The 12,562-nt window shown below is 39.4% G+C and overlaps 1 protein-coding gene across 3 annotated transcripts in view; it reads left to right on the plus strand.

Moving 5' to 3' along the window:
- Positions 1 to 12,562, plus strand: part of SPATS2 (spermatogenesis associated serine rich 2) — a 47,996-nt gene that overhangs the window by 2,889 nt on the left and 32,545 nt on the right. Inside the window, exon 2 of one of the 3 annotated variants that reach the window (XM_077838211.1) lies at positions 7,235 to 7,522. The exons of 1 other annotated variant lie outside the window; for it this stretch is intronic. In XM_077838211.1, coding sequence (XP_077694337.1) covers positions 7,498 to 7,522 — 25 coding nt within the window. In that variant the 5' untranslated portion in view covers positions 7,235 to 7,497. Of the gene's footprint in view, positions 1 to 7,234; positions 7,523 to 10,652; positions 10,675 to 12,562 lie in introns of those variants that run through there. One more of the 3 variants, XM_077838214.1, reaches the window with a different exon arrangement.

The following is a 12,562-nucleotide window of genomic DNA, read 5'->3' on the forward strand; positions in this document are numbered from 1 at the left end:
CCTATTTAATTTAGGAGATCTTAAAGATTCAACACCTTTGCCCCTTCAGTTAAGGTAGGAGATCTAACAGCATATATTTTCTGAGACTTCCAGTAAGTCCTCTTCGGATGTCTTCCATGAATTTTTTTCTTTTGATGCTATCTGAACTTTAAAAAGAAATCTTTTACAGATTATGTTGAAAGAATAGCCAAAAAGACACCAGCTCATTTAAAAAAAAATTCCTTCTATAGGTCACCGTGGAACAAAAGTCTTATTTTTGTGTCTTTCAAACCCAGAAAGCTATTTGAAAGTAATCGTGGTGGTTTAACAACAAACAAAAGAGAGGTTTCAGAGTAACAGCCGTGTTAGTCTGTATTTGCAAAAAGAAAAGGAGTACTTTTGGCACCTTAGAGACTAACCAATTTATTTGAGCATGAGCTTTCGTGAGCTACAGCTCACTTCATCGGATGCATAAAGTGGAAACAAAAGAGAGAAACTTGTGTGTGTATCTATATGAACAAGCTGCATCTAAAGAGCAAACAGCTCATATCCATTATTACTTCTTGCGGGACAGTCTTGAAGTTTATTTAATGTTTGCAAAGTGCTTTGAGATCTCTAATGGAAGGTTTTCTAGAATGAAGAGGTAAAAAATGTTTGCAATAGGGAAGTAAGAATTTTGTTAAGGCGATGGTGGTGGCAGTGCACTTAGACATGGCCTGGAACACCTGACAGAGTATTCACACAGCTGCAGTCCAAAGTATGCCTTAAAGCTTCACAGCTGGTTGTAAGAGACACTAAAATACCATCAGGACAGGAATATCTATCTCTTGCCTTCCCTCTACATTTTCTACCAGGGATCTGGAGACAGGGACTTTTGCTGGTCTCTGCTCCCTTTACTCAACTCCTCATCTATTCTTGTCTGCTCTTCGCACATGAGTATGCAGTGTCTTTGTCTCCTCTGGTTTCGCCATCAGATCAGGCCCATCCAGCATGGCTGCTAGCGCATGAGAGGTTCTCTTTCTGTACAGGGCCTGATTACACTGGCTGTGTGGCACACATACCTCCCTCAGGACCAAAGAGCTTTGACTGAAACAGTTGAAGACCAGAGTAATACTCAGCACTTTACACCAATACAAACACTTTGCACCAGATGTGAATTATCCCCACATTACAGTAGGCGCATGGAAGTGAAGTGACTTTCCCAAGGCCACATAGCACATTAGGTATTAGACTTTGGGAGTTCTTGCTTCCAGTTCTGTGACTAGTCACTAGACTACAGCAATGTTTTTAAATATTGAAAGTCTTATAAGAACAATCCTACATTGGATGGTATCCATTCGCTATACAGTTGTGTAAAACACAGTATAATCTGGCATTAACTAATGCAGTCCACTGGTGGGTGGTGGTGTGGTCTGAAATTTGTGGAAAAGTGAAAAGGTTGCCTTTTGCTTTTTACCTTTGCATACTGCATCTACATGTGCACACATGTTGTGTGTCTGTGCAACAAATAATCAGCGTGGTCTGAGCAGTGTTTGCATTTCCACTTCTCTAAGGTGCAAGACCATGTAAAACTAGATTGTAAGAAGTATGTATGTTCTAGAATATCTAATGCTTAGCTTGTGTTCTTCGTAATGCATTCATTGAAAGAACAATACAGGTGTGGATTTAAGGAGACCATAGTGACATCTCTGTATTTAAATATTCAGTTCATTCTTGTACAAAATAATTAACTGGTTAGAGCAAGATATGTTCAATATGGAAAAATCCTGAATAGAAGTTTGAATGGGATAGTAGGAAATTAATGTTTGTAAGGAATAAAAAGATTTTTTTTTTTTACACAAAATGATTTTGCTATCCTCTCCTAGAAACATCAAAGGGTTAGTCTGGGGCAGGGGGGGAAAAGGCTGCTTTATGCAAACAGCGATTCCCCTGGGGCCATTGGTATTGGAGACACTTTCAGACCTGTGCTCAGAAAACCAAGGAGGCCAGAGTGCATAAAAATTCCCCTCTACCTCTGCCCTCCTCCTCATATCAAGTTGTTAATAGCACTGTGTATTAAATGTGCCTTTTTTCTCTGATAAGATTCTGGAATCTGATCGTATAGATTCAAAAATCAGTTCCTGTCATGCTTCTCTGAAAGCTTGTACCACTGTATGGCATATTCATGGGTGCTGAAACTGGGGGCCCTGCTGCACCCCTGGCTTGAAGCGGTTTCCATCATAAGTAGGGTTTACAGCTTAGTTCAGTGGCTCTCAGTATCTCCACTATAAAAATTGTTCCAGCACCCCGGGCATATTCTGCTCCTTCTTCTGACAGAAGATACCAAAGCCAACCTGCTATTATCAAAACATTGAGCACATTCAGTTTAGTCTGTGATGGTGTTGTACCAATAAAATAAAAACCAGCAGGATCTTATTAAAGGGGAAAAGGCAAAATGCCACATTTATTGTGAATACAGAAAGAATCATAGTAAGCAGTTAGTTATAGCTATAACATTCCATTCAATGTCATATTTATTCTCACACACACACGTTCTGCAAGGTTATTATAGTTACCAGCCTTAGAGTTGCTCATGCCAAGCCACTGGCTAGGTGGCCTGGACATGAGGAGGGAGCAGGGTCTTGTCAGATGCTCATCTGATGCTCCTGGAAGTTGGTTTGCAGAATCAGACCCCAAAGTTCTCACTTTCTAGAGTCCATTTTTATAGGAATTTCTTCCTATGCCAGTCTATGGAATTGCTTCATCATGCTGTTGCTGAATCAATCAGCGGATGGCACATTCCTGACGGCTCCGTGCTGCCAGATGTGATCTTGTCCTTTGGGTCTCCCATCCTTGAGGCTGTTGGGTGGATTCCAGTATGCCCTCCGGGGGTCCTCTGGTTATTTCCACTTGACGCCTTCTTCAGCTGATGGACACTGGATTCTTAGGCTGGTACCTCCCTGATCATTCAGTTATTATCCACACCAAGCATCCATCCACATACATCCTCTATCTCTATTTTAATTACAATTGTTAACAAAGCGAGATGAATACAACAAAAGGGCGGGGAGTCTCTGGGTGCCGTTTCTGTTGTTACAAAGAACTACTTTGAGAACAGACTCTGTCTTAGAATGTAATACTAAAATTAGCAGCTTGCAAGTTTCACACATAGTGGGAGAGAAACAGTACCAAAAACCAAGAGACCTCTTAATTAGTAATACCCTGGAATTTAAACTATGGGGAATCAAACTCATTTGTGATTTTAATACAGAACTTCTTTAATATGATCCAGCAATGGGGGCTATCTGGGCTCACTAGCCTGTGAACCAGGTTTAAATCTCTTCTGGAGCAGAAAAGCTAAGTCTTCGAAGAGGAGTGATGGAGGCCTGTGTCAAGCTTTAATGATTCTGGCAGTTGGAATTCTATGGCTTTTTTGGCTTTTGCTTAAAGAGGAAGTGTCAGAGATCCAGTGCAGGCCAACAGATAAAATGATGCTCTCAGCTGGGAGGCAGGCTTTTTTGTGGGGACACAGCAAAAAAGAAAACTTTAAGGTTTTTTTGTAAGTATTCTTAATTATTCTTGGTATTCCTACCCCTAGCAGGTATATGAAACCTGTTACTGCTCTAAGTAGTCTTTGTGGTAAGACAAAATACGATACTTTGGATTCCTAGGTTAATTTGGGGGCACTTTTAGTACATGGTACTTAACTGACCTTTAATCCAGTGTCCATGTGTATGTGTTACAAAGGCAGGGTGCATAATATTTTGGATAAACATCTTTGTGTTTTGAGTCCTCTGCTGATTGTAGCCACCCTGGTATCTTGGAAATAGTTTCTTTTTGTGAATGATTATAAATTACAGATTCAAAGATTTATTCTAGTGAAATGGTATTGTGTGTAGAATCACAAAGACTTCCATGTGCTTGATCAACAAGATTAAAATAGCTTGGTAAGGGACTACTTTACTCAAGAGCCAATTAGCCAGATGCTACTGTATAGCACGAATTATGTTGTTTAAGCTCAAGAGGGGGGAAAAAAAACAAACAAACCACTACTTGCTTGAAATCCTAGCATGAAAATGGTAAAAATCCTTCTAAGTAGCAGACTTGTCCTTTAGGCTTTAGGATAGCAGAAGCAACTTTTGTAGCTTATTTAATAGATAACCCACGCAAAGCTTTCACCAGATAGTTTAAATATTGACTAATTATCAATCCTAGTATCATGGTATTCTTGAAAGAGACTATGGATGAGTATATTTTTTTAAGTTTGTACTTCCTACAATAAAGGCATAAAGAAGCTTGAAAATATATCCCTGCTCATCTTGTTGTTCCATTTGGAAAACATTGTGGTTTTTTTAATTCTAAATTTCAAGCTACTTTAGAAACACTAATTTATTTCTTTTTCGCATCCTATTTTATGTAATCAGCTAAGTGACTGCACAGCTTTGGGAATAGCTTCATTGCTGCAGAGCCAGAAAAAGAAGCAAAAAGTATTGTGTGTTTTTTTCCTTTGTAGGTCCTACATAATCTGTGGATTTAAATTTAATAATGGAGTAATTTAAAATCCAACAAATCAGATCTTAATTTATTTTTTAAGTTGTTTCTTACTGGCTTTAAAGGTTAATATTTGTTTTTATACAGATTTTATTGACATATACTATACCTAATGTCTTAGATGTTGGGATATCTTTTCTGACTAAATACACTATCCTTTGCAATTTTTTTTAACTTCTACTACCTTTGGTTATTTTACCAGTCTTGGAATTTAAAGAGATGCTTCCACTTTGTTTTTAAAAACAAAAGTGATTTATCTAAGCCTTTCATCTAACTACCATGGTGCAATTTCCCTGCTGGTCAGTTATTTACAAGGCATCTGGTTGTGAATGTTGCACAACTTTTTGAAACTGAATATTAACACAAGCGGAAGTGGCTTCTGATCGTCCAAGTTATGTTTCCACCGTGGCAGTTTCATTTGATAATGTACTATTGATTCCATCCTCGAGAATATAATGGCCAGCCATTTAATGCTTATCGGATTTATCAATGTCTATATTCCTTTGAACCGTTACTAGAGTATCATTATATGATATTGTCAGGCTTGGTAAAGAATAACTTATAATTGCTGGTAAATGCCTTTGTTTTTTCCAAGACTTAATTACTGCAATTATTTTTATTTTCTCTTTGAAACGAAGACATAACTTACCTCACAGTTGGAGAGGATTATCTTTTGCAAAGCCCCCACGCCCCGACCCTGCTCCCTGGCAGGAGCTCCAGGCGGGTGGGACCAGGCAAGTCCCTGCACCCCAACCCCACTTCCCAGCAGGAGCGCCGGGTGGGCAGAGTGGGGCAAGTCCCAGTACCCCGACCCAGCTCTCCTGCAGGAGCTTTGGGGGCAGGGGGGCATGGAGGGGACTGCAGGCAGAAGGTGTGGTGGGGGGCTCCCATTTGCTTTTGCCCAGGTCCCCATAACCCCCTGATTTGCCTCTGTTCTGGTGTTCTAGATAAAATGTTGCTTCTGTATTTAAAATTGCCTGTGTACTTTCACACACTACTCTGAATCACAGAAGCTGTTTTGTTTTTTAAAAAATAAATGTTGCATAAGACCTTACATTATAGTTATGTTCCTGAAAGATCCTACAAAAATAGACTTCTGAGTACTAGTTCTGTGATCACAAGTGTGTACATATATCACGTTCCTTCTCCTGAGCAGGCATTATCTTGAAATCCACAGCAATTCAGTTCCTGCATTTCCAGCAGCAGGATCCTTGTATCATTTACAGTGTACTGCCTGTTCACAGCCAGGGAGCAGACAGGAGGGTGGGGAAATGAAACTTACACGTACTCGTATGATCCAGAGCACATCTGTTTTGAACATTGAGAGTGTTTCTACAAGCAATAATTTTCCTAAGTAAGAAAAAGTTGAGCTGGTTCCCTTGTTCTATCTAAATATTGAAGATTTAGTCCTTCACTACATTTCCTGGCTTTTGTGGGGATCTCATTTTATTTTCTGAATTTCATTTGACACACACCAAGTTTAATGGGTCGGGTGTGGCTTCAGGCAACAAAACCTAACCAATTGCGTTATTTAATTCCAAGAGCTGAAGGCAGCGAGACAGGAGTTTGTATTCCTTCCTTCCTTTCTTCCTTCCAAGAGCTTTGCTGACAGGTAAAAGGGCTCTCTTATGCATGCAGCTTTCAAAATACCCTGAGCCTTTATTGTATTCTAGCAGCTTCCTCTGTATCTCGGAGCTTATGTCTCATGTTGTAAAAAGTACATTTGGGTTCTGTGACTAGAAGTAAAAAGGGTTTTGAACACTTGTATAGTCTAGCTTGTAAAGTTTTAGTTATAGCAAATACTTCATTTATAAATTGAATACCTTTATATAAGCACCTGTGTTGTAGGAATAACGTTCAGTTGGCCAGTGTTACTCGTTTCTTGTTTTATGTTAGTGTTGCTCTGTTCTCTAGATGTGTAAACCATATCCCAGGAATGTCTTTAGCATACATGCCTAAGCAGGGGTTTACTGTCAGCTCCTCACTGAGTTTTTACATTTCCTTCTGAATGTGGCTGTAAGGTTTTAGTGGGGCCAGCTGGCTCAGCAGAGTTGTGCCCATTTACGGTAGCAGAGAATTCCTTATTATTCTCTTTTTTTTGTACTTTGTTCTTTGTTTCGCCTGTCACGCCTGACTGTGGTGACTGCTGTCAAGGCTCTTGGACTAATTAATGGGAGCAAGTACAATAACGTAGGTGACCTCTTCAGTTCTTCAATTTAAAAACAATGCAATGCAGAGAGAGAACTATTCCTGCTTTAGTCAGTTGCTGTCCTGTTCTTTGCTGAAATAAACCAACAGAATCTATGGGTGTGGTGAGAGAAAAACCAAAGCAATGTTGTGCCTTGCTCAAATTGAATGTGCTAACACTACTTTATCTCCATGCTAGTATCCGTTTAGACAGCTGTTTTTATAATGGGTTATAAATTGGCCCTAATGCTTTTGTGCTTCAATAAAATTGTCTTGTAAAGGCTATACTAACTCTGAATTCCAGTACTGCAAGATTGCTGAAACGCAAGGCAAAGTCTTTAGAGACCTTGCTGCTTTGTGTTTAGATTTATTTATTTTTTAACTGGTAGTTTTACAGTGCCCTCTAAGCAACATAAATTTTATTTTTAAAAAGCATTGCCCAGAAGAGCCCAGTACCCTATGAGAGTTCCTGTAATACAGCGGGAGTTTTCTAACTTAATTCCTTTCTTGGTTTTTTGGTTTTTTTTTTTACTTTCAGAATCTGTGAAAAGGACAATGTGAGCTGCTACCTTCGGGCATCCTGATAAGTTGGTGTTGAGAGGAAGGAGCCTAGAGTGCTTTGCTGTTCAGTCAGCAGGTTTCTCTAGCTCCCATTTGCCATCCCCGCCAGATATTTGCCATTCCCGTTTGATACGAGACAACGTGTGACTTGCAGCTGTCAGCCACATCATTCAAGGCAGAGAACTATTTTCCCCCCTCATATAATTAATTGATCATAAAAACAAATACACAAGAAACAAAATGTCTAAGAAACAAAATCAGAAAGGTAAGATTACATGTGAATGAGGTGTGCTTGGCTGGATCATGCATCAGTTAATATGATTATTGGTTCTGAAGTGATCAGTTTGGAAAAACTTTGACAGCTTTGGAGGATAATTGCTCTCCCCCTCCCCTTCCAAATTTGATAACGTAACTTGTCAGCTTGTCCCCACTATTTCAGTGTACTCCATATAGTTAATGCTTTTGTCTTGCTTCCATTAACACTTCAGTTGTTCATCCAGATAGCATCTGATTCCAGGCCATTCCAGTGCAGCATGAACGTTGCACTGTATTTGCAATCAGCCTGTATGGAAATAAGATCAGAGAATTGGATTGATAGTTGTGATCTTCTAGAACCAAAATAATCTCTTGTGGGGACACTGTTTTGCTGTTGCATGTGTGAGTTTGAATAGATGTCCATATCACGCAATGGACTTGATGAAGTTATGGGCATTCTGTGGTCCATTAGCATTTTGTATGATCATTCTTTCACTCCAGAAGTGATGACCAAGTTTGCTTCCTTTCAGAAGTGGTGTGGTGGTGTCTTTGTCACGCGCTCTGTGTGCAGTTAAAATACTCGTGAAGAATGACTATACATGCATAGTAACATCTCAGAGTTAAAGGGATACTGTCAAGTTGGAATCTAGTCCTTTTAAAAAATATATATTAAAATTCATCTCAGGTACTACACCTGCCTCCAAGTAGTCCTGACAGTTTTTGTCTTTAAAATTGCTGCCCTATTTTTTTGAAATGTTTCTCTTTTCTTGCTCTGTGAAAGACAACAGGGAAATGGTGGGACTGACTAGCTACAGCATGCTGTCAAATGCACAAAGTAAACAAGCTGAAATCCTAGAGGAACATAACTTTGTCTCTAATCTGTTTCAGTCGTAACAATCTTAGGCCCTGATCCTGCAGTGGGATGGACACAGGCAAACCTCTGTGTCTGCATAAAGGAAATGGAGTTCCGTGCAATTGCAGGGTCCATTGCACACAGAACATTGCAGAAACAGGGTCTTAGGGTTACAAGTGAAGATGTTTGGACAGAGGTCTGATTTTTATTTTTATTTTTTAAGTTGAATGGCCCTTCTAATATTTCTGCTGTTTTTTCCAGCTTCTTGCATAAGTGTTTAGACCAAATTCTAGACAAAAGTTTTTGTCCATGTTGGAGCTAACAAAAGCTTCTGGGTTGATGACAGGATGAACTGATGTCCTCTCTCCAAAGAAGGGGCAGTGACTGTGCAGTTTCCTCATACTGCCGTTGTAAGACACTCTTCCCCTTGCCCTAGGGATCACTTCTGGGAGTGGGAAAGTAGGTTGGTCTCCATGCCAAAATTCAGAGACTAGGCTAGATGGCCTAAGTTTGTGTGGGTTTTTCGTGAGCCTACTATTTATAATTCTACCTGGATTCGGTCATCAGCTGGAATTTTAAACAAGGGCACCACTTGTGATTGTGGATTGAGGCTGTGGGCACCTACCCACTCGGAACCAGTTTGAAACCGCCTAGTTGTTTTATAGACATTGAACAGATGCCAGATGATGTGTGAGGCCATCTTTTGGTCACCAATTCCCTGAACTGGATTCAAACCAGAGACCATTTAAATATGAAGTCTTTGATGTGGGATCCAAAAGTACACTAAACATATGGACATTTCATCACTGTAGAGTAACCAACTGTACTTAAAAGACTTGCTCCCTGGCTGTGGCCCTCAAAGGTTATGGTTTGGTCTTTGAGATTCTGGCTTAATACCAAGCTTGATCCTACATCAGAGTTTCCCATCCTGGCTGGATGCTCCTTGTTGCCAGCTGTTAGAATGCAATGACAGATGTGGTCCACCCTATGAAAAAGTTTGACAACTTCTGACTTAGGCTTAAATGTTAGTTCTAGAGTATATGATTTCTCCAGGGTGTTTTAAATGCTAATACCGCCTTAATTATGGTCACATTAGTAGGCTCTGCTGTAATGTCTGGAAATAGATACCATAAAGAATAGTTTATACTAGTGAGTGACATCTCATTTGCAATGATTAGCACACTTGCCATCCTGCGATGGTATAGGTTTTTATTCCTGTAACCGGATTTGTTTGTATCCCGGAGAACAAAGGTCAGTGGAGAAATAGATGACTAACAGGCGCATAGTAAAGTCAGCACTAATTTATGAAGATGTTAAAATCAGTTGGTGATAAGCTGGTGTGTTTTTGTTTTTTATATTTTAATGGATTTTTATACCATTCCCACAATTTATGGACGAGTGAACTCCTGCTCGTCTTCATTTGAGTGTATTATTGCAAAATAATAGTGCCAAAGAATTTTTACTTAGGGAAATGAAGCTTTTATTCGGTCTCTGAACCTACCTGGTTTTCCGATTAATTTACTGTTTTGCCTGAGCTGCCAATCTTAAACAAACAAAAAATTGGCAAAATTGGGTACCTGATTTATCCCTGACAAAGAAAATAAATATTAGCTTTATCATGGTGGTTGAAACCGATATTTGTTTTAATTAAAGCTCTGCTCCTACAAACGCTTATGCAAGTACTTAATTTTGATCTTCTTGGGACTACTGTTCCCTATTAAATCTTTCTTTGAGAAAATCTCTTTCGTGTACGTTATGAGGTTTGTTTGCTCTTTGTATCTCAAATGAATATTTATGAACAGAATCATACTGTGACCCCCACCACCATCCTGCTTCCTTACCGAGTCCAGATAAAAGTCTTTCTGGTGTGTTGGGCAACCTTCCTTGGGCACAACAGTCACATAATACTTAATCTAGCATCCAGCTGTGCCTAGATTAGCTATGAACCGAATGAAGTAGCTTTACAGTCTACACAAGCACTTTTTGGCCTGTCAGTTGTATCTGCCGTGCCGAACGACACTAAAATAGGGTTTTGTTGCCTACGTTTGTCACGGCTTTTGCACAACCTGTAGCACCCTATAATAGCCACAAAATGTACACGAGTGCATTTCGTTCACAGACCACGGAAATATGCAAATAGCCATCTGGTTTCGTTTCACCCCCAGCTGTCCACACTTGATATTCTCACATCCTGTGTCCCAAAGTATACCAGTTACCTCTAGCAAACCGATATTGCCTTGGGCGCTGCTGGAGCTATTTGGCCTGGAGAGGTATTCAGTATGTACATATAGGGTCGTTTAGAATAACAGGTATGTTGTTAGGTCCATTTCTTCTTTTGAATTAGCCATCATCTTTTTTGCTTACATACTTTAACTCCTCATTGTAACTATTTAAGTAGCTTTGTTCCAGATAATAACTATTCCTGGTGGAAATAAACTTCCTCCTTTCTTCCTTTTCTCTCTAGTCCTTGCTTTCCTTGTTCTTGTGTCTATCTTATGCCTGTCCTCTTTATTGTAGAAGATACACTGCCGGGGTAATTGTTAATTATTGAGACTTTTGGTGGATGGATTGGTAGACAGTTTTATAGTTAAGGCTGTAATAAGATTGCGATTATAAGCTTTGTAGATACTCTTCAGACTTTCTTTAAAAGAAATCCTTGTGATTTGAATCTTAGTAAATTTTCTGAACAGGCGAAGGAAATTGGTCAAGGAATTTTGGGTTTACAGCTAATCTTTCTCAAACCTTTTGCAAACTGTATTGTTTTGGAGAGAAGGTAGTTATAACTCAAATTGCTTGAACAATAGAACTTCAAAATATTGTTACATAAACGTTGAACTTTGGGTAACACTTTCAAAAATGCCTAATGCCCATCTTTAAAAGTGACTTAGGCACTGAAGAGCCAAAGTGCCAATAACTTTCAGTGCGATTTAGACCAAGTGCCTTAGTCACTTTTGAACATCAGATGTAGGCTCCTTAAGGCACTTACGCCCTTTTGACAAATTTACCTCTTATCTCTGAAACATCCTGTCAGTTTTCTAAGTATTTGTTTTGACCTGACTTGTCTGCTGCCGTAGAATCATTTTATCAATAAACATTTTAATGTGAGTGGATTTCACAATGAAAGCTTTTTACCTGAAGAAAGGAGTTCTTGTTCTCCAAGGATTTTCCTGGGAACTTCTACATTGAAATGGTCTTCTGCTGGAAGGATCTGGTCCTTAAGTCAGGATTTATCTATAGAAGGACTCTGAGAGAGGTTAGCATTCTTGGGGAACATTACTGCATAGGATAATCTTGGATAACTTTAAAATGCTGTATTGAAATGATAGACGTTCAGGGGCTGAAATACTGAGTCATGAATGATTTGACTACTAAATTTCACTGGTAGCAACAACACCGTACTATTAAACTGATGAACAGACTTGAAGAGAAAAATGCATCTGGAGATAGCAGAGGGGAATTAACCTAGCAAGATAGGGAGTGTGCCTGGGAAATGTATAAGGGAGAATTGGAGAGGGGCAAGGAAAGCAGTTATCTGTGAGAAACTTTAATTGTGGGGGCCTGCAGTTCCCTTACTGAATGTGGGAAGCCTGCTTCATTTGCCTATATGAGGAGCCCCCACTGAGTTTGTAGCAGGTGGTCATGTGGAGAGCCTACAGAGGAGTATTGGGGACACACCACGTACCTGGAACATACATGTGGACAGCAAGCAGGGATACAGGGTCAAAGTCAATAGAGATGTTTGAACCTGGACTGAAATTTTCAATTAGATCTTTAATTGTTTTGTTTTGTAGCCCTAACTTAGTCAACCGAGATTTTAACTGCGTTGTTTAAAAAACAAAATACCTGGCTAGTGAAGGAATATTTTTATTCTTGGATATTTTGATGTATCTTTTCCCTCAAGAAAGCCACCTCTGCTTTATAACAAAGCCTCAGTGAGAACTATTGAAAGATTTGTAAGAGGGGCTGTAACTATTTTTAATAACGCAGCAGTTTTGAAACCACATCATGGGTCCATCTGTTTCTCCTAATTGAAGCATCAGAGAGTAGAATTTTCCTCTGAACTACTCAGAAGGGTATTTTTAAAATCTTTTGAAAGTTTGCATGCAAAGTATTGGTGCATATTCACTTTGTATCTTTTGCATAATGCTGTATTGACTGTAACTTCTTACTGAAAGATCAGTATTGCCAAGAAACCAC

This window comes from Eretmochelys imbricata, chromosome 20, assembly GCF_965152235.1.
Source record: "Eretmochelys imbricata isolate rEreImb1 chromosome 20, rEreImb1.hap1, whole genome shotgun sequence".
In the NCBI taxonomy this organism is placed as follows: domain Eukaryota; kingdom Metazoa; phylum Chordata; order Testudines; family Cheloniidae; genus Eretmochelys; species Eretmochelys imbricata.